The sequence below is a fragment of the Fukomys damarensis genome, unplaced genomic scaffold (assembly GCF_012274545.1).
Source record: "Fukomys damarensis isolate Sample0158 unplaced genomic scaffold, DMR_v1.0_HiC HiC_scaffold_16, whole genome shotgun sequence".
NCBI classification, from domain to species: domain Eukaryota; kingdom Metazoa; phylum Chordata; class Mammalia; order Rodentia; family Bathyergidae; genus Fukomys; species Fukomys damarensis.
In genome coordinates, this window is record NW_022900928.1 from 25,965,522 (window position 1) to 25,988,388 (window position 22,867).

The following is a 22,867-nucleotide window of genomic DNA, read 5'->3' on the forward strand; positions in this document are numbered from 1 at the left end:
TAAAGTCTGAAAATGTTCGAAAAAAGATTGCACAGGTATACAATGTTCTCTTGTAAGAGCTTTCACATCACTCTTTCTTTTCACGTTTACTCCTAGTTCCTTTATCTTCATTCTAATTTTCATTATTTTGGCATTATTTCTCTCTCTAATTAGAAGTTTTTGTCATTAGAAAACTCTTCCCCACGACCAGAAGTGTCAATGTGGATCGAGCTATTCTTTTTGGTAGTGAGCTCCTCATTAAAGAAGCACTCACAGAGATGGCCACCCCAGAGAAGCCATGCACCTTCCTTGTCTCCACACTCATCCTCATCTGTCATCTGGGCCACCTCTCATGCCTCAGCCCTGGCCCATCTCCCTAACTGCCTAGATCCCACTCCAGACCCCGGGACCACGCTCTTCTTTCTGGGCTCCTACTGTCCTTTCCCGCTCACTTCTTTTCCTGGCTACGGTCTTGGTCCTGGCCTGACATGTGCTGGCCGGTCTGCATAGCTAGTCTGTGCAGCTCCTCAGGTCAGAGACTGACGGACTCTCTTCTGCTTTTCCAGGGACTGCATGTGAGAGAGGAGACTCAATCAGGGTGTCAAAGGAAGCACAGCAGAAGTGGGAAGAGAGCATCCAGTCTTCTCTCTCTTGTCTGAGCCTCTCCATATACCACACTCCTGAGCACTGCTCGACTCGTGCACATGCAGACACGCCTCCCCAGAGCCAGGGAGATTTACCAGGCACTTATTACATGCCATGTCCTCTGATGACTATATTCATGGATTGAATTCTTAACAATTTTGTGAAAAAAAACTAAAGAGATATTATGTTTCCCATTTTACAGATCACTTAACTGTGTCTGGCAGGAGAGTATGGGGAAAGGAGACAGTCTAACATTTGCCTGGGTTTAAGACCCTGTGTCTGAATTATTCATCAAATACTCAGGAAACAGAGACTTAAGAGAGCTGAAATAATTTGCCCATGATCATATAGCAGGTAAACAGTAAAGCTGGGATTTAAAGCAGGAATTTATTACAGGATTCACTTTTTATATGTCTGGAATTTTACATGATAAAAAGTTGTATATTTGTGTGTGTGTGTGTGTGTGTGTGTGTGTTTTAAAGAAGCCGGGTCTGCTTTTATATCACAAAGTGATACTAAATGCCCCATGCTTCAGAAAGAGAAAAATCATGTCTTCTCTCCCTTCAAATGTATTCAGGTGCTCCACAGCCAAGCTAGGGGGGAGTTCTTGAGGTAGACTGGAGACGGATAGCTTTATAAAAAGGGCACCAATCAGGGACTCTTCCTTCCCACTCAGGGTTCCCCATTTGGGGACAGATGAATGGTGACACACATTAACTGATCTCCCAGAAGGTCATCCAGACTCCTCTTAATGGACACATTTAGATGAGACTTCTTCCGGGAAGTAGGTGTCTAAAGTTCAGGAGAAGAGAGCTACTGCTTCATGGCTGCATCTAACCATTCTATTAAAACCACTGGGGCAGGGCACACAGTGGAAACAGCAGTCCCAGACTGGCTGATTACAGACAGGATAGAAACAGTGACAATATTGTGGACTGTGGTAGGTGTCAGAGGGGTGAGGAGATGGGCATGATGGCCTCCCTTTCCCTGGTATGAGGCAGCTACACACTGTGTCACTAGGGAGACAGAAAACCATAGCACAAGCTGAGAAGAGAAGATGCACACTGAGCACAAACAAAACAAAACAAAAATGGAGAAATATAAAAGCCTGGGGAAGAGAAGGTTGGACCAAAGGCAGAGATTAAGATTGGGAAGAAACCCAGGCCTTCTAGTCAGGGCTCTTTACCTGCCTGCACCACCTCAGGCTCCTGGCCCGTCTAGGCTCCCCTCAGTCCCCAGCACTGACTGGAAGGACTGGACTACACTGGGTTGCTGTTCTCCCTGCCCACTGTCAGACCCTACATTCTGTGAGGCCAGCTTCATTTCTCCTGCCCTGAAGCTTTCCCAGACCATTCCAGCTTAAGGGACATTTCCTCCTATGAGCACTAGAGCACTCATCTGATCACAAACTTTTCCCAAAGATTGTCTTGTCTCTAGAATCAGACAAATGACTAAAGGATGCTTTGTGTAGGCCTGGAAAGGGAACTAGGTGATGATCACCAGTCATCAGAATGGGTCCATGGGAACCATGGCAGACTAACTTCTCTTCTCTATCACCATGACCTGTTTGGTTAGGGCAAAAGTAGACTTCATCAGACATTTGATGGGATGTCTAAGGACAACTCTTGGCCACAGTGAAGAAGTGTGGGCGGGATGCCAGCAGCACATAGGATGCCAGTAACTGATGGACTAATAAGGCTCAAGGGCAGTGAGGCCACTGATTACAGGTGACCCAGAAGGAAGTTCCAGTGGCAGCAAACAGACTTGATGCTGTTCAGCAAGTTTGTTGCTGAGGTGGATATTCCAGGGATGGAATCAAATCTGCAGATTCAGACGTAGTTAGGGTAGAAAGAGTGCCAAAGACACCTGATGGAACAGTGACACTCAGATCTGAAACAAATGAGGTAAAAAACAAGTCATGGTTTTGGAAGAGAGACAAAGTGGAGATTGCTCTGGGAAATGTAAACTGAGATAGCAAAGGGTTTAGAAACCATGTGAGAAAAAGCTTAAGGAACCGGCAGTTTAGGGTAGAGAAAAAATAGTTTAGGAGAACATGTTTGCCATTTTCAGGCTTTTAGGGCCATCATGTAGAATTGTGATTATTCATTTTACATAAACCCAAGTTAATAATGTAACTCTTGGAAGAAGATTGTGGCTGGCTAAGCAGAAGAACATCCAAAGATAGAGTATAGGCATCCTCAGGACCAAATGAATCTCCCAGAGTCGCAAGTGTTCAAGCATCAAACAGGTGCCCACTTAATATACTGACTACATTCAGGGTCTCTCTACCTATCCAGATTGACCTCGAACTCACTATGTAGTTCTGGCTGCTCTTGAACTTTCAATCCTGCTGCCTTAGTCTCTTGAGTTCTGGGATTACAAGTGTGTGCCACCACACGTAGCTCAAAAATACTTCTATGTGTTTGGCACCATGTTGTGCCAGAGGTACAAAGGTGGTAAGTAGACACTTTCTGCTCCTAGAGAGCTCCCGATCCTGCCGGGGGAGCAGGGATGGACACAATTATTTTAATAGCATTATGTGCCTCTGTATAAGGAAAGTTGGCTTCAGTTTAGATTAAGCCAAAAAGTTCCTGTGGACATTCAAACATATATTTGACTACTAAAGACCAGAAGTAGCTTCATTAAGGCCAAGTCACTTGCCTAAACCAACTATGCTAGCTGTGGGAAAAGAAATATACAATGAAACCAAATTTTTGTGAATTTTTGTGCATGATATTTTGCTCTTGGAACCTGAATGTTGGTCTTTGGCTGGGACTTGTTTATGTACCTACAGACTGTCTTACAAGTGGCTGTGGTGTCAGGGTGAAGTGATTTAGCCAGCAGGGCTACCCAACTCTCCATTTCTTACCCACCCTATGGGGACTGCTTCAGTGCGGACATAAACATGCTCCTGCCGTTACCTTATTGCACTCGTCACATGGGGAGGCTAGAAGGCTTGATTCAGGGATATGATTGGATTTTAAATCCCAGTCTCACAGGATTTTAATTACTGGTCTGGGGCAGCAGGGATAGGCGCTGGCTGCCTTTGGATGGAGGAGGTCGATACACCAGTCCACAACATATTGAGCCACAATGCCTGCAGACTCTATTGCTCTATTTAATCATCTTTTGCAAAATTTACAGTGGAACAGGAGGGATCAATACGGAATTTATCACATTCTCTTGTAAATATGAGCCAGGAAAGAGTTCCAGGCAGTTTGTTACTGAGTGGGAGGGAACATGTCTGTGTACAGCTGGGCATTAGGAGATGAGACAAAATCCATACTTCTTGGCATAAGCTACAGATGCTCAGCCAAGCCCTATTAAGCCTGAAGGCAAGTTCAGTGGGAGGAACACTCACACATTCATTTATTCATTCAACCAACCAACATTCCGGAGCACCTACTTTATGTCAGACCCTGCAGAGGCTCCTGGGACACAGACTTGAACTCTGTTCACAGATACAACACAATGGTTCTGCCACTGCATGCAAGTTACTTAATAGCCTGGTGCCCTTGCTTACAGAGATGGAAAATATAGACCATAACCTACCTTGCAGAGCTATTTAAGCATGAAAAAGAGATAAAAGCTGTAGTCCGGAGCTTAGTACAGTGAGACTTCAACAAAAAATAGCTACTTTTGTTTTTTTCTATGATCATTACTAAGCATTCCTTCCTATAGTGTCAACTATGGATGAGGCGTTGAGCAGGGAGCAGACAGGAGAGAGACTGGGTGGCCTTCCTAGGTTAGAGACCTGGTCAGCCAGCAGAGTCAGTGGAGCAGCAGAAGAAGGCACAGAAGGAAGAGGCACATGTTGAAGTACTTTTTGAAGCTTCTACTAGAATCCTTAAAAGCTTTCAAGTTTTAAAATCTTTAACCTACAATTGATGTGGAGGAAGAGAGTAAGAAGTGATTCCCTTCATGTGAACAAACCAGGGAAACTTACACAAAGACAAATAAAGCAGCTCGATCTTGAAGGTTAAGCAAGAGTTCAACAGGTAAAGCTGGGAAAGGGCATTCTGGCAGAGAAAAGTGAATGCGGACAGGCTGGGAGGCAGGAAAGACTGCTAGAAGCAGATCAAAGCACCTATGGCAGACAGTTCCTGTTTCTCAGGCCCGCCTAGGTCTGCCAGGCTCTGATCCCAATTCAGAAGTAAACCATTATCTTTCCCCGTCCTCTCCTGGATATAGGATGGCAGACGGTCCATGGTGGACTACACAGTGATTATATGCTGAGTTAGAAGTCTGGCCTTACTGGGAATTGCTGAAGGTTTTTGTTTGTTTGTTTGTTTGTTTGTTTTCTCTAATTAAATTTATTGGTACATTTTAGGTATACAGTCCACTTAACATTCATCATTGGGATCTTGGTATCTTTACATGACAGGTCTTGGTTCTCATTTTCCCCCCTTGTCCCTGCCCTCCCTTCACCCCCTCCTACCCTCTGTTTATTTGTTTTTTTGAGACAGGGTCTCATTTTGTAGTTGACTGGCCCTGAACTGACTATGTGACCCAGGCTGGCCTTGAACTCGTGGTATTCCTCCTGCTTCAGCCTCTTGAGTGCTGGGATTACAGGTGTGCACTACCATGCCTGACTTTGCTGAAGGTTTTAAAGCAGGGGAGTGACAGAGTTTAATAGGAATGAGGCTGGTCTGACAAGTACCTGGGTGGTAGGAAGATTAACAAGAAAACAGGACAGCAGTCCAGGATAGTAGTCTAGGATAGTGGGACAGATGAGAGGATAAACTTAAGAGGAAATTCTCAGACAGGCAAGGTTTGGTGAAAAGTGAGGGAGAAGTCTTCAGACTTTCTTACAATTCTTGTTTGGGACTGGTAGATGATGATGCCATTCACCAAAGAGAATACAGAAGAAAGTGTGGGGAGGATTTGGACACATTGAGAATAGGATATTTACAGAACTTTAAGCAGCAGTAGAGCTACTGGAGACATGAAAATGCCTAGTTTGTTCTAAGGAAAATATGCAGGTCAGTGTGGTTAGAAAAGAAGTGGTACAAAAGCCATAGGAATGAATAGCCAAACATACTTCATACAGAGTCAGCCAAGGAAAAGGGCAAAAGCAAAATCTCCTGCCAAAGTTTCTGGTCAGTGCAAACTCAGCATGAGGGTTTTCCAGATGAGAATACCGCTCTGAATAGCATGTGACACAAGTGCTCAGAGTGAGGAGCCGCAGCTAATTTTTACTTTGGGCAAGTTTCCTGGAAGTTGTAGACTTCAGGAGACAGGTCCCATTCCTTCTCCTTTCAGTTGAGCAGAGACTACCCCCAAAGGTGGCAGCATGCTGCCAGAAAGCAGCTGGTAGCAATCATCAGTGAAGGAAAGGCTCTGGATAAAGCAGAGTTCAAAGTGGATTATAAAAGCCTGGGTCCCTAGGCTTCTGTGATTTCCCCTCCCCCTCCTAGAAATGACAGCTGAGACCAAGGCAGCCCAGCCTGGGGTCTGGGCTGAATTTAGCAGTCATAATTATACTGCTGACATCTGAGGCACAGCCACAGTCTCTGTACAGGGCAGCAGCTTTTGTTCATGCACTAAAAACACCCCATCTTCAAACATGCTAATCACATGTCTACTTCTATCTAACAGCATTGAAGGGAGGCTGAGGAAAGGGCATACAATGCCTACACATCTGGCTAATTCGGTTATGAAGCCAATCAATCTTGATGGGTTGTCTATAAAATACCAACCACCCCAAAGGACTGAGCTAGCTGACCAGATGTTTAAGTATCCACTGATCAAGCACAACCTAACCACCAGCAGAGGAGTTACCAAAAGGTAACTTATGTTCAAACTCACAAGTCTATTCCTAAGATGGAGTCTAGCCTTCCGCTTGACGTATCAGAACATTAGAGCACTGGCTGAGCCAGGCTCACTAGAACAAATATACTCAAACACAGACTTCTGCATGAACTTCAGGAAGACAGGAGGCCTTGTCTTCAGCTGGGTTTGAGAACGTGTAGAAATAACCCACTGAGATTTTTTTGGGGGGATATCGGGGCTCTAACTCAGGACCCTGTGCTTGCGAGGTAGGCATGGTGGCACTGAGCTACAGCCCTGGCCCCCACTGGGACATATCTGCTATCTGCATTTCCCATTATAGAAGAATCAGAAATATGGTGGGGGTGTCCTCAATGACATCCAATGTTACAGGCTATGGTTCTGGGCATAGGAATGGTGATGTCTCCTTTCAACCCTCCATCAAAGCTGGAAAAATTATTCTCATTTATTTGCAGGGTTTTATGGCTACAGCATACTCTTCACTTATGGCACACATGACAGACACCTGTACATTTTCACCTGTATTGTATTTTCCTTCTATTTCTTTGCCTAGTTCACCTTCTGGAAGTTTAAGAGCCTCATGGACTTCACCAGTTTCTGTCAGCAGGAAAAGGTAACCATCCTGAATGCGTATCAGTTGATAATCATTTCTTTAATATTTGGAACATCCATGTTGTGAGTAGAAGAGCAAATATTTTCGTATTTTTTTCCCAGTGAAAATATCAATTCCAACAAGGTGTATTTCAGCATGACTGTGTTTTCCAGTTTTGGAAGCTGACACCTCCTGTATTTTGCCTGGTCATCCTCTGAGCACCATGAAGCTGTTTTTCCACAGGGCTGAGCACTGCATAGGGCAAGTGCTGGAAGCTCTGGCATCACCTGGAGTGAAATCAGTTTCGTCCACCATGGTGGGATTTCAGTAGGTTCAGAGAGCCTTACGGCTGAAAGAATAATTCATCTCCTTCATAAAACTACTGCCTTTTATACAAACAAAAGCTGCTGCTGCAAGGACTCTTCCAGTTTGTTTCTTCCTTTATCCCCAACCAACCACAGTCACCAGTCACCAGGCAACCATTACCACAAATAAGAGCAAGAGGAGCAAGGAGTGGACAGTGAACAGATCACAAACCCCAGAAGACCATTTTGACCCAGAGTTCCTTGCTGGTACTAGTGATTCTATTTTTCTCAAGAATGCTTTTTCCTAATTAATTCTAAGGATGTTACCAAGTTTTTCCCAGAGTTGAGGCTGCATGACAGATCAGATGGATTGATCTGGGTAAAGGAAAACTTTAGATTTTTCAAAGTGGTGTGAGAGAGGCACAAGGGAAAAACATGATCTGTATTGTGCTATTTTGTGCCTAACACAGTGCCTGGCACTCATTAGTTTAATGCACTGAATGAATAATTGTGCCCCAGTTATGACACAGCTGGGATGCTCTTCCATTTCTGTCTGTCGGGAGAGGCCTCTTAGAGTCACGCAAAACTGCTGCAAGAATCATGGCAGAGATCAGGACAGTCCTCTTTCAACCTGCATAGGTGTGGATCAAGTATTACTGGGAAGCAGGGCTATGGGCCTCATCACCACATTCAGCAACCTCTACTTCATTTTTCAAGGATACAGCATCTAGTTCAATGACCAGTCCTGTCTCTTTTTGATGCCTTTCTATCTTAACTTCCATGATAAACAGTATCCATGACTTTGTCTCCTGTACATTCACTTCCTGTCCTTCCTTTTGTTCCAGTTATGGTGTCAAAAAAGGCTGAATCTTCAGCCCTCATCCCTTTTTCTCTATGCATTCTTTTGTTTTTTTTTTTGGTACCGGGGATCGAACTTGGTTCCTTGAGCTGGCAAGGCAGGCGGTGGCACCACCGAGCTAAATCCCCAGCCCTCTCTATGCATTCTTTAAAAAAACAATTTCAATATTCATAGTTTAAACCCAGTGCTTATCAATCCTGGCTATATATCAGGATTATATGGGAAGTAATTAAACCATATCAACCCAAAGTAGGAGAAAATATTTGCAGTGGATATCACAGATAAAAGGATAATAACCTTTCTATACCCAGACTTAAAACCAAGAAAGAGAAAAACAAAGACCAAAAGACCTGTGGAAAAGTAGGCAAGACATGAGTAGACAATTCACAAAATGAGATATGAGAAATGTCTCTTAAACATATATGATGTTCAACTTATATTAAAAGAATCAAACTAAACTTCAAATAAGGCACTATTTCTTATCTATCAGATTCGCAAAAATCCAAAAGCTTGACAATACACTGTTGGAAAACAGGCTGAGAAAACAGGCACTTTCAAACAGCACTAATGGGAATATAAAAATGGTGCAACTTCTATGAAGAAGAAACTTGCAAACTCTAACCAAAGAACAGATACCCACCAATACCATGTCGAAGATTTTACTATAAAGACATATCTCTAAAAACACCAAAATTCAAGGCAGGCATGGTAGGTGTACTCGTAATCCCAGAACTTAAGGAGGTGACACAGGAGGACTGCAAGTTCAAGTCCCACCTGGGCAACTTAGGCCCTGTCTAAAAATAGAATAGGGCTGGTGATGTAACCCTATTCTCTACTCTCTATAGAGTACCCCTGCTTCCCCAAACCACAAAACAAAAACAGCCCAAATCAATCACCCAATCAACCAACCAACCAACCATGCAACGAGGTTATTCACTGTATCATTACTTATGATTGCAAAACAGTAAAAGCTCAATGTCCCTAAGCATAGGTCAGGAATGGAGTAGTATGCAGCTATAAAAGGAAGATCTCTGTAAATTGATTGTTAAGTAGAAAAGATAAACTACAGAAGAGCAGGTAAAGAGAGGTTAAATAAGAAAACATACAAATATTATTTTACATGAAGAAACACAGGTAGGATAAGCCAGGAAACAATAAAACTGGTTAGCAACAAAGGGTTAAGGCCAACACAGGTGAAAGAAAAGGCTAAAAGGGAAATAGAAGAAAATTTCACTTCTCTGAACATACCTTTTGGTATAATTGGGACTTAAAAACTTTTTTACAGGCAGGATCTTGTGTGTTCTAGGTTGGCCTTGAACTCACAGAGATCCTCCTGCCTCAGCTTTTCAAGTGCTGGGATTATAGGCATGTGCCACCACAACTGGCTTAATTTTGACTTTTAGAAAAGGTTAATGTTCTGCATATTTAAACAACAAAATTAAATTAACAAGGACAGGTAAGGGAGGAAAGAAACTTAAAAACCCAGCTATATTTCAAAATAAAACACACTGAAGCATGGGGTTAGTGGAGGAGCTCAAATAACTTGGGAAACGCGTATGTGACTGTCTGTGATTCGCCTTCAATGGAGTAGTAATGAAAACTGAGAACAAATCTTCTGATCTGAACTCTTTTTAGTAGTTTTGTTTTCTACCTTAGTATGGATAAAATACTTCTGGAGCTTTTTTGGATGTATTATAGAATTGAGCAAATGAACAAATGCATCAATACTGTTTACAGCCACATTCTCAAGGTGGAAGAAGAGATACACAAATAGGAAATTCATGTAGGGATCGAGTGGAATGGAGGGTACTGGTGTTCTTAGGATTCTCAAATACGTGTGTGTATATTTTGATGAAGGTGTATATATCTGCAAATATGTCTTGCCTCTGTCAACAGAAGGAGCTTTAAGCACAGTTGGTACTCAGAATTCAGTCTCTAGTACGAGTGCCCACTAGAAAAAAATCCAAGGGCTCCTGTGATTCTGGGGCAGAAACAAGGTAGATAGATGAGTCTGAATCATTTTATTAGGCTAAAAAATGAGAGAATATTGACAAAGGGGGGGGTGAAGAAAAGGAGAAGGAAAAAAGAATGTGGAGGAGGAAGAGGAGAAGGAAAAAGAAGGGAGAAGAAGAGGAAGGGAGGGAAGAAAGAAGAAGAAGAAAAGGAAGAAAAGGGAAAAGAAAAGAAAAAAATTGATGGGGGTATGTCACCCTGGCCAAATCTGAGACAATTTTTAGTGCCAGCACACTTAAGGACAGTAATGAATTATAGAGCTAAAACAGTAAGTATTCATAACAATAATCTGACAAAAAATAGATAAACTGGGGAGAAGGGGCTCTTGCTTATCAGAGAATGCCAATTGCTGACACCTTCCTTCTTGCTGTTACACTTGCTGTTTATCCAAATCCTAATTTACCCTTAATTGGCCTGTTATCTGTTACCCGCTACTGTTTTCAGGGTGCTTTGTGTATCAGCATTTTGACCAAACTATTACTCAACAGGGTGCAATCCAAAGAAAGGGATGGTATCTTTTTTCTCTTTTATACTCTATAATGCCTAGTGCCCATTTATAAATTAAATTATTCAGCAAATATTTACTGAGCATTTGTCATATGCTAGGGACAGTGCAAAGATGCTGGGAAAACAGACACTGCAGATCTATACCTACCCTTCTGTAAACTCAGTGCTCACAGTGAGAAAGGAAGATATATTAATCACATAACTATAGAACTACATGTTCTGACAAGGGTGATAAAGAAATTATACAGAATAGCTTAAGAGCATATATCAGAGGAACCTAGAACAGGGATGATGGTGGCCTGCTGCAGCAAAAGGTAGTTGCTAAATCAATATGAAAACTTAAATTTGCAATGAGATAAATCAGAAGGCAAGTATTCATTCAGAATCACAAAACATTAAGATGGAAAGGAGTTTTGAGACTGTAGTATAGTATCTTATTTAACAAATGGGGAAACTAAGAGCGGCTCAGTGAGAGGGAAGTACTTATTCAAGTTTCTATGGCAAGACAGGGTCAGTGCCAAATGCTGTGCCAGGACCCCTTATGCCCATTAGCACTTCCTACCACAAAGGGTTTCATCATGTCAAAGGGGGTCCCTGAAGGATTTCTTAAGTGTCAAGCTCCCCTCTTCTGCTGTTTAAAGAATTACTCTCCAAAATGCCATTCAGTAGGGAGTCTGTAGTCCAGACCTAGTGAGAACACCTCTTCTGCTCCTCTAGGACACTACCAGGCTTCTGTGTAGAAGAGAGCACATGAATGCTGGAAGAAAACTCCTTTTGGGAAGAGAATTTTGGTTCTGGCCCATCTCCTAGCCTGACTTTGGAATGGGGCTTTTTGCTGGTATTCTGGAGGCCCTGGCCTCTGGTTTGACATCTCCCTTTCTTAAGGCACCGTTCTGTGCTTTCTCTGTCCCTTCTGCCCAAGAGCATGTGTACTGGAGGGGGCATGAGCAGGATGGCAAAGGCTCTGCACTTTGCAGGAGCAGTGCAGGTGAAGGAGAAACAAGACAGAGAACAGACCTGGCCAGCTGATGCTGACCTCTTCTTCACCCAGGGGAGCCTTGGCTTCCAGCTGCCACCATTGGCGATGATGAGCTCATGCCGGATACCAGCCAGGCTCATCTGAGGACTGCTTGCAGCTGATTAAAGCCTTGATCAAATGCGGGTGCCTGGATGGCAGGTGGCTCTGGAGAGTATAGGCTCTGGTGACCAGGCTCTCATCTCCAGCTCAACCATGCAGTGTCTTGTCTATGTCCACATGAATTGGGACACAGAGAGAGATGCTTTTCCCTGTGTGTGATCAAGGACAAAAGTTCCTCATTCTACACTGGGCAAAAGCATGAGAGCAGGACCCAGGGTCACTGAGGGCCCCCTTTAGGCCTGATTTACCACATGAACTGTAAGTATAATACCACAGAATATCTCCATTCCTCAAAATGGACCGGCAGCCACAGCCTGCTGGATGACTGATGGCCACTCCCTCCACAGGATTGTCTTAAGCTATATGACAGGCTAGCACTGACCTTTCAGGTCTCAATATAAATGCCATTTGCCAAAGAAAGAGTTCCCTCAACCCCTTGAGACTTTATTAGGTCCCAGTTGTGCTCTCACAATACTCTCTACTCTTCCATAACAGTATTTATGTTACTAGCTAAAAATTTAGTTAATAATTAACTGCCTGATGTCTCTATTCTGTCAGACTTTAGGTTTTGCAAAGGATGGGAATACAATAAATATTTATTAAAATAACAAAAGAAAATCAGTTTAAAGACTAAGAAGGGCAAAAGAGTTTACAGATAAGTTTTTAATAATAAGCATTAAAAACACACACACACAAAGAGGAGCACATCTTATCTGCCACACTAGCTGTGGGGTCTATCAGGCCCTTCTGGCTTTGTGGCCGGCTGTTGGGCAACCAGTCACTCATCCAAGCCAATATTTTCTGATTCTGAGTGGAATGGAAGATTTTCTTTTACTTTTCCATAGTTTTACTGAGTTACTATAAAGTTTGCCCACTCAAGGATACAAATTTAATGGCTTTTAAGTATATTGACACAACCATAACCATATTCTAATTTTAAAATATACTCATCCTCTCCAAAGGCAATCCTACTTCTGTGAGCAAGTCCTTCCTGAGACACTTGGGTTTTAGCATCTACATATAAAGAAGAAGAGACCTCTGGCATTGAGTCATTTGACAAGATCTCTTCATTTTACAGATGAAAAAAGTGATAAGAGAAAGGGGCTGTGATCTATAAGGGGTGAGACAGTGGCAGAGCTGGGGCAGACCTGAGTCCCTGATGCTGACAGTCTCTGACCTCTGTACCCTACAGTACAACTGTATGTGTCCTTGGATTGTCTACATCTCTGTACTTTAAGCTACTGAAGGGCAGAGGCCATATTCTGCTCATTTGTCTCCCCTTTCTGCCTGGAATATCATTAGAGTAATGGTGCTTAATATAGGGTCTGTGAACTAGTGCCACTTTGTGAACTTTGCCATTAGTCCTTGATGAGATAAATACAGAAACTGAGAGTGTCTAGAAACTGTCACAGTAGTTTTACAACCATGGAATCTAATGACACATTTGGGCCTGTATTTTGTATATCTTATAAAAATATCCTGTTTCTAATAATAGTTTAATTTTACTTTATTTTACAAAGTATTGGTCCATGGCAGACCACACATTCCAGGGCTACTACCACTACCACTACCACCAAAAAGAGACCACTCTTTCACAGGATGAGAAGCAGTGCCTTAAAGCCACTTTCCCCCCATGCTCTACTATTACTTCCTGTTTCCAGGAAATCTCTTACATGGATCTTTTTGACTTTTTGAGACATGGTCTCATTATGTACTTACTATGTGGCCCAGGCTGGCCTCAAATTTGCAGTGATGTTCCTGCCTCAGCCTGGGATTGTAAATATGAGCCCCCCGCCCCCATGGCTCATCTTCTTTACACTTGAAATAGAAAGGTAGATTCCGGGATTTTGTTTTGTTTTTTCTGGTACCTGGGATTGAACTTAAGAACTTATACTTGCAAGGCAGGCACAGTCCCCTGAGCTAAATCCCCGGCCCTGGATTCTGTTTTTGAGTCTCTTTAGCTTACAACTTTCCATGGACAACTCTCAAATTGAGCCAGCTTCAGCCTTCCCCGAGACTGACTGCTTTCAAATCTTCATGCTCAAATTGAAGTCTTCTCTCCTAAGCCTCAGACCCTTCTGATCAACTGCCTGCTAACCACGACAAGAGTGTCCCTGGGTTCTCTGGTTGGTCAGTAGCTGGTTTTTTTTTTAGCAGCTATTTATTAATCACCGTCCATACGCTGGCTGTGTTTTTTTCCTAGGAGCTGTGCATATAGTGGTAAGATAAAGAGATGACGTCTCTGAGACTACAAAAGCCTCACTTGCTAGTGGAGGAGAGACAGATGAGATACAAACAAACATGGCCATTGCAGAGAATGGTAAGGCAAAATAGGCTAACATGATAGAAAGTGGCAGGGAACTGCTCTTACTAAGATTGTCAGGGAAGGTCTTCTGAGGAGGGGACATTTGAGTTGAGACTGGAATGATGAGGTGGCTGACCCCAGAGGGAGAGTGTTCCAATCTGTGGCAGAGGTAGGTACAAAAGCCCAGAGAGGAGGAAGGCACTCACGGTGTCTGAGGAGGGGAATGAGTACGTGATGGTAGACAGAGATGAGGTTGCAGACATCTAGGTGATGTAGGGCCTTCTTGACTCTGGTAAGGAGCCTGGATTCCATTTGTGGCTTCAACAGAAAGCCAAAGGAAAGCTTTATGAGTGAGAATGACATGAGTTATGTTTTAGAAAGATCTCTCTGGCACTTATTTGGAGAAAGGATTAAGAGGCAGGAGTGGAAAGTAGGCAAATATAAAGCGGTATATAAAGCAAATATAAAACTCTTGACTTTGAGTTTTAACAATGGAAATGGCAAAAACAGGGTGGATTCAAGATGTACTTTAGAGGGACAATTGATAGAACTTACTGAAGAACTTGACAGGGAGTGTAAGAGAACAAGATAACTCAAGAATGACCCTGATACTCTGGGTTTGAAACAGTAGGAAGATGATGGTTACCATTTATGCCACGTTGACATGACAAATCAGGAAAGAACTGGAGGAGGAAGTGGAGGGAGTGAGTATCAATCATTCCTTTGAGGATTTTAGTTATTACAGAATACAGAGGAATGAGGAAGAGTTGAAGGTGGATATTAGGCCAAGGAAAGTTTTTGGTTTGCTTTTGTTTTTTAAGATGGATGAAGCAGGGGTGGTGGCACATACCTGTAATCCCAGCACTTGGGAGGCTGAGGCAGGAGAATCACCTTGAGTTTGAGGCCAGCATGGGTCACATAGTGAGTTCAAGGCCAGCATGAACTATATAGTGAGATGCTTTCTCAAAAAACCAAAGGAAAAAAGAAGAGGTGATATTGAGGGACATTCTTATAATGACACTTATACTAAGAGGAGCAGGCCGTAAGGGAGGGGGAGAGAGAATGCAAGGGAAGGTAGATAATGACTGGAAAAGCAAAGTGCTTGAGGAAATGAGAGGAAAAAGGAATTGGTCTTGGGATTGTTTCCATTGTCAGAGGAAGGAAGGAGACATAAAGAGAACAGGTGGGCTAGTAGACACGATGGTGGGAAGATAAGGTGGTTTCTTTTTTATTTCAATCTCCTTTCTTCATGAGATATGTGAATGTTATCTTGGGTTAAGGGAGTAAGGGGGCAGAGATCTAAGGACAGAGAAAGTATAAAAGGTTATCCTGATCTAGAATTAGAAAGTGATTTTACTTGTGGAGTGCAGTAGGGGTGGTTGGCAGTGTTGAGAGAGATTTACAGTCCTAAATGCAAAGTGAAAAAGTGAGTGAGTGAGTGATGTCAGCACAGTTGTGAGGTTTTCTCCCAGCATTATCCAGATGCAGACATGAATTAAAGAGAAAGCTGAGTTTCTTTTAGCTTTCTGAGACAGGGCCTCACTACGTAGCTCAGACCAGCCTCGAACTAGCTATGATCCTGCTACCTCAGCCTCCGGAGTGCTAGAATTACAAGTGTGCACTACCACGCCTAGCTGAGAAAGCTGGGTTTAACTAGAGTTAATGTGTAAGAGTACAAAGAAGGGAGAAAGACGCAAGCAAGGGGTGTACGTACAACACTGGACCATGAAAGCTTAACAATAGGGAGGAAAGAAGGAGAGAAAGTAGAAATATAATATATACAGAAAAGTAAAAAGTAATAAGGGTACAGCTCAATGCGAACACACCATACAATGAGGGAACATTTCAGTGCCTGTGTTCTCTTCCAGTTACTGTCTAGCTTGGTCTATTTTGAAGTTTAAATGCCGCCATACAGTTAAGAACTCTTCTGGCTGGCTTGTGATCAGAATGCATGGCTTGTGAGATGCAGCCACTGTTGCATACAGCAGAAGTTCATTTACTCCCATTGCTGTATATTATTCCTCTATGTGAACCTTCCATGATTTATTTGCTCATTCAGCTACTGAGAACATTTTGGGAACTTCTAAATATCCTTCACATTAAACAGAAAGCCAGTCCCATTCCTCCACTCAACTGTCATGGCTTCCCATTAGGTAAAGGTCCAATTTCCTTAGCACACCAGATCCCGCTCTCCATTCTTGCCTTATGACCCTTTTACCCACCCTATAAACCCAGTTCTTCTGAACTACCTGCACTGAACTGCATGAAGTATTTTGCTTCATGCTTCGCACCTTTGAACATGGTGTCTCCTCTGCCTTTCTCCCACATCCACCAGGAAAACTTGCATTTATCCTTCAAGACTCAGTGCGGATATCTCCTATACGGTATTAGACTTTCCCTGTCCTCCCCAGAGGTCTGAAAGGTCATTTCTTTGTGATCCCACAGCACCTTCTATAGATCTCTGTAAATACACCAGAGGGCAATTCTGTGTTAAGTATCTAGTTTTCTCACTGAACTATGAGATTTTTAAGGGGAAAGATAACATCTGGCTCATGTTTATTTCCCTGGTGCCTAGGGCAGGGCCTATGATAGGAGAGATGCCCAGCAAGTGTTTGAAAGATGAAGGAAAGCTTTGTCTGGGGATGCTGGGCTAGAAGTGAAATCAGCTACTCTAACTTCTCTGTTTTACTGAGGAGAAAGCATGTGCTCAAAAGGGAAGGATTTATTGGTGACGGAGTTAGAATTTCCAATCCTTGGCCCAGTGCTCTGCATTGCTGGTGAGAATCAGACTATGAAGTTTCAAGGGAGGATAGCCTGAGGCAAAGAAAGCTGACTGCTCAACATCTGGCAGTGTAGACAGATGGACAGACAGTGAAGTGGAACAAGAAATGGAACTCCATGTTTTAGGTCCTGATCGAAAGCCAGCAGGCTGTTGAAGGGAGGATGTGTACTGGAAAGGCCCTCTGCCTCAGGCAGGTTGGTGGAGAATTTGACTCAGTTGATGGTGACTGACAACCTATCTGAGCACTGCAGAGGGAGCAACATAGAGTCATGAAAACAGATAGGAAAAAGGCTGTGGGAAGCCCCTGGGAAAGTGGTATTAGGTTTCAGAAAGCTTGAGTGCTTCAGAGAGAGGAGAGCTGAAGGCTGAAAAGGAAGTGGCACTGGACTATGAGAAGGAGAAAGATATCTAGTATGGAGACATGGCTTGTATGGGAAGCTCTAAAAGACCAGACACATAAGTACAGCAATAGTGGGAGGGCCAGGAAGCAAAACTATCACATTAGCCAAGAGAAGACTTACAGTGGCTTTGGAGATTTAACAGATTTCTAGAATATCTAAAAATGTCCTAAGTGATGTGTAGTGCACTGGAGCAAAAGAGATGGAAACAAAAAAGATAGTCTTTGCCTTCAACCGTCATTGCTCTAGTAAGTGAGATGAGTCCAAGCCTCAGGGGAGAGGCAAGACTTCAGAAGGGGAGGGGCTAGAGAGCTGGTCCTTGACTGGCAGAAAGAATTCTACCACCTGAGAAATAGTCTTAAAAGGACACAAACAACAAAAAGAAGGGCACTAAAGTGAGAACACTGGAAGGATACTACAGGGTAGCAGGGGGATCAGGGTAGCAGAGGGAAAAAAATTAGGCAAGGGGCAGACCAGAGGATCTCTAAAAGCAGTTGAAATAGGAGGTTAGGATTTTTAAAAAACAAAAAACAAGTGATGCTGAGTGTTTTGAAGTTATCAGCAATGCCTACTCTACACGTCTTTTTTTGACAGGGTCTCACTATGTAGTTGAGACTGCCCTGGAACTATGTAGCCCAGGCTGGTCTCGAACTCACAGTGATCCTCCTGCTTCAGCCTCCTGAAAGCTAGGATTACAGGTGTGCACCACCATGCTGGGCTCTACACGTCTTAAGCCTTATAAAACCTCAGAAGTGGGGGCCAGGGATTTAGCTCAGCGGTTATGTGGCCTGCCTGCCTTGCAAGCGCAAAGACCCGAGTTCAATCCCCAGTACCAAAAAAAAAAAAACCAAAAAAAAAACAAACCAAAAAAACCCCTCAGAAGGTAGGTGGCATCATCCCACTTCCAGATAAAGAAAAAGAACCTCAGAATTGTCAGTCCCTTGTCCAGGGTCATGCAGCTACTAAGTGGGAGAAATGGTATTCAGGTCCTGATGACAAAGCTTATGCTTTTTTCTTGCAGTTTTCTCAATTGGGGCTCTGCGCTAAGCCACATTCAGAAAATTATGAGTAATACTTTTCTTGATTCTCCCAAGTGGAATGTATTTAATATCATTTTAGATACCTGGGAGAGAGGTTAATTCCTTGTGTGCAGTGGATTCCTTGAAGCATTAGGGCTCAATTCTCTGAAGGAACTCTGGTCAAAAAAGGCTATCACGATTAGAGATACGTTTTAGGAAAGATATAACTCCCAGTGGGCTCACACTCCTGAAGGGAAATGGTTGCTGATATATCTTAAGGGCCCTGGCATTATTGGGATGAAACAGCTCCAGGGACCTAAGGTAGAAGGCTCCAGCCACCTTCCCTGATTACTCCTCTTTCCAGGCATCCTGTACCTCCCTCCCTCTCTCCTGCTTACAGCAGTCAGGAATGGAAGCAGCACCTTCACTACAAAAACACACAAGCCTGTATATTTGTTTTTCTGTGGAGGGTGGCAGGAGATTGGCACCAGATAATTTAAAACTCTTCCAAAGCACTCTTTCTGGCAAATTCCCATTATCCTTTCTGATAACACTCAAGCACTTCTTTCTTTGGGAGACTTTTTATAACTGATTCCAACTACCTGTTCACCAGGAAGAAGACAGCCTTTTTTCTCTGTGTCCCCAGAGCCCTCTTGGTCCAGCTCCCTGACAAAGTACCTACCCCACCATCACAGACTGTTTCTACATCTGTCTCCTCTGATGGTCTGAGAGTCTTTCAGAGTCAGGGACAGTTCAACTGACCTGTCTCATGGTACAATGCCTAGGGATCCACCATCTCCTAGATGGCAGTCACATAACAGGGGGCAATTTACAGCGAGGTCTGTCTAACTCCAAAACTTGTGCCCTTTTCAATATGTTATAGGGCTGCCTGAAGACGAAGTGACTCTGAGCAGTCTGTACTGAGCCTTGGTCCACACTATACAAGTTCAGAGGAGGAAGCATCAGAGGAGACCGGGCTTCCCAAGAGAGGGAGACCTTGAAGAATCTAAGGCAGTGGTGGTGAACCTTTTAGAGCTTTCAATGATACAAATAGCACACTGTGACAACGTGTGCTGTAGGCTCACCACCACTGGTCTAAGGATTTAGATGAGAAGAGCGGGGATACAATAGCACTTTAGGCAGGATCGGTACATTGTAGGCAGAGACAAAGTTAAGTAGAATGGGGGTACAGCTGCCAGAATGAGAGTCTACCTTTTGTATTTAAGTCATAATGATAACTACTTATCATGAGGGGGGCTACCATGCGCCTGCCAGGGGTTCTACAGATGTTATTATTAATCTTTATATTGTCCTTATGAAGTAGGTGTCATTTTACATATAAGACAACTGAGGTTTACAGAATTAAGGTAACATGTCCAAGGCAACCCAGCTAACAAGGGACTGAAGCACTGTAATTCAGATCCAGGTTGGCCTGACTCTGAAGCCTTAGGTGTCTTTGCTATTACTCCGCGATGCATCTGCTGGGCTGGAGGGCATCTCCATTACCAGCTTGATAACTACTATCTGAGCTATTTCCCAGCTCAAATGGGGACTTCAGGTCGGAGAACAAGAGCAGCTAACTCCTCCTGCTCTAATCCTCTAAGATCTGAGAAACCGAAATACTTATGAACTAAGCAATTCCCAGAATGGTTCTGTTTGGGCCCCCAAAGCACAGGCTGGCCTCTGTGATTAGATTTGCGTTGGATGTACAGAGAGAACCTTCTTCCATATTGCCATGCAAAGTTGATGGCAAGTACAGGCTAAGAAAGCTGATGCGCAGAAGACAAACTTTTTAGAGAAGGTCAGCCAGAATCAAAAGACTTTGGCAAAAGCCCGTAGGACAAGAGAGCAGGATCCTGCCTCTAGGTTGGCTAGTCACACACACAGGCTGACCAAAAGAGTTCAAGGAGGGGTGGGAAGTCAGAAGTTTGCAGGCCTACGGGCCCTGAGTGATGGCAACTTGTTCAGGTCTGGGAAGAGAAATAAGTGAGTTAATGGTTTTAGCCCTTAAGGCTGGAAGGCTAGGGCAGGGGGCAAAATAGATGCTGGCTAAAAAGGCAGGTGGAAGAAATGTGAAGATGGGGGCTCAGGGCATCTGTTCCAAGTCACCAGGCAAGAACCATGCCCCTGGAAAGCTTCAAAGGGCCAGCCTTGGCCTGAGGGTGAGGGTGGAGTAAGCTTCATAAAAGGCCCTCTCTCTTCATTTCAAGGGTATTCGATCTGGAAGGGGAACTCAAGGGGCTCCTTGTACAGTGAACTCTGTCTGTGTAGGGGTGAGGGGAAGTGGGTATATAAACCATGAGACAATGGCTGGAAGTATTGATTGATTTTAAGGCATGGCAGAGAGAAACCCCATGGTTCCCGCTCCAATTCTTAGCTACAAATGTCTCACTGGAGAGCTTTCCACAGGACAAAGTAAGAAGCATCCTGCTTGGGGACATTTTCTAAGCCTTTATTTCGAGAGCAGTGAGTCCCAGCCCTAAAAGTATCAGTCATATCAGGGACTGTCACCACGTTGAGTAGTCCTTTCTTTCACAGGTACAAGATACGTTCTGGGGCAGGTCCCGTGGGGGTTGGGGGTATGGGCAAAGCATGGGTCTAAAGTCAGGGTGGCTGTGGCTGAAAGGAGGTGGCAGGATTAGAGGGGTTCCTGGAGAGTCCTTTGAGCCTGAGGATATCACAAGGGCTCGAAGACGATCTGGGATGTTGGGCCTGATAGACAAAGCCTCTGGGACAGAAATAGCTTTTTGTGAAAAAAAAATTTTTTTTTAAATGATAGTAGAAGTTATAGAGAAGATAATCTCAGCTCATTACAGAGCCATTTCCACCAGAGCAGAAGCAAAATAGAATGGACTACCAGGGAAGAAGCAAGATCCCTCAGTCTCTGGCAGAACCCAAAGGAATGCCAGCCAGCCACCTGTTGGAGGGGTTTCTGATGGGAGGAGAAAGGCAATCATTGAGTAGCCCAGATGCTTCTAGCTTTCAGGTCCCATGGAGAATGACAAGGAAGACCCTGGGATCCAGCCCCCAGTACAGGTCCCTGCTCTCAAGAAGTGGCAGAGAGGCAGCAGGTGTGAACAGGCACTCCTGTGCCACGTGCTCACTCAGAGACCTGTTCTCCACACTGGCAAGATACTTCCCTGCTTCTCCCATAGGCTGGGCCAGGATAAGGTGAAGTAGAAGGGAATGTGATTGTTTGGGGGCTTGTCTGGCAGGTAGCTGTACCAGACCTGGACAGGATGCACGTCTGGAGTGGCATATAATGTTCTTCTAATTAAAGTAACAATCTTAAAAGGGAGAGTATCCATCATTTAGCAAGTATTTATTAAGTACTGACTAATAAGTGTAAGCATTAAGGAACACTTAAACAAGTCAGCCACAGTCTGGTCTTCAGGGAGTTGAGGCTTGAGGAGTAGTTGAACAAAAGCAACATTTGCATACTGAACAAATGCAAATAATCTCAGACTGTGATACGTGCAATGATAGGAAAGACTAGGGCATGCTCAAGAATAATGAAAGAACCTAAGTTGGGGTGGGATCAAGGAGGGCATCTTTGTGGCCTGCATTAGTAGAGATTTGAAGAGACTTTCCCCTGGTCCAGCTTTAGAAATCACAGGGGTAAGAAAGGACACTTTTGAGGAGAGCAAAAATTAAGAAAACTCGCAACAGCTTTTGGAGACAGGCTGGCTGGCATGCAGCATCACAAACACACACAGGAACCATCTGGAAAGCACCACTCACTGGAGAGCAAATCTCATGTGCATACTGTCAGTCTCAGGAAGTATACTCACTCTCAAGGCATGTGTAGTTCAGAGAGACTAACAGGGTGCTGGGGAAGCCTGGCATGGACAGGTTGGAGACAGCCAAGTACCCTCTCCTCTGCCAATCCCGAACTGCCCCATCCTCCACTCAGCTCTCACCTCCATCAAGCAGCTCCTTGACGGTGCAGAAGTCATCAGCAAGGACAGCGTAGTGCAGGGCTGTACAGCCTTTGAAGCTGGCACGGTTGTTCAGTCGATTATTGAAATCATCCTCTCGGGTGACCAGGACTGGGGGAAACAGTAAGATTAACCCTTAAATTAGCAACAAATACATGAGCCAATTCCATCTATTTTCTTTTGGCATTTCAATTCACTCACTCATCCGACTACTTACTAAACATTAAATCATACCTATGTTGTGTGCCTGGCCATCTGTGCTGCTGGCAAGAAAAGGCAAACCAGAGGCTGGTTTGTTCCATGAATGTTTACTGACATCTAGTATGTGTTAGGCTAAATCTGGAGGACATGAAAAGAATCAGCTATGGTCTCTGACCTAACTGGACAAGGGAGGCAGACAATAAATATTGAAAGTATTGTTTGAGATACATGCTGTTAAGTATAATGGGATATACAGAAAGCCAGCAGAGGGCTAGGGATGTGGCTCAGTGGTAGAGTACTTGCCTAGAATATATGCAAGGCCCTGGGTTCATAAACCAGGTCTAATCTGAGTCCTCATTCTTTCCACCATTTTTTTTTTTTTTTTTGGTATTGGGA

General features: G+C 43.7%; 1 protein-coding gene and 1 pseudogene across 2 annotated transcripts in view; both read right to left on the reverse strand.

The window, feature by feature from the left end:
* The window catches only part of Clpb (caseinolytic mitochondrial matrix peptidase chaperone subunit B), a 140,248-nt gene that overhangs the window by 40,649 nt on the left and 76,732 nt on the right, over nt 1-22,867 (reverse strand). For both annotated transcript variants that reach the window (XM_010603218.3, XM_010603219.3), the window contains one exon: nt 22,253-22,381. In XM_010603218.3, coding sequence (XP_010601520.1) covers nt 22,253-22,381 — 129 coding nt within the window. The remainder of the gene's footprint in view (nt 1-22,252; nt 22,382-22,867) is intronic.
* Nucleotides 6,857-7,321, reverse strand: LOC104847693 (annotated as a pseudogene).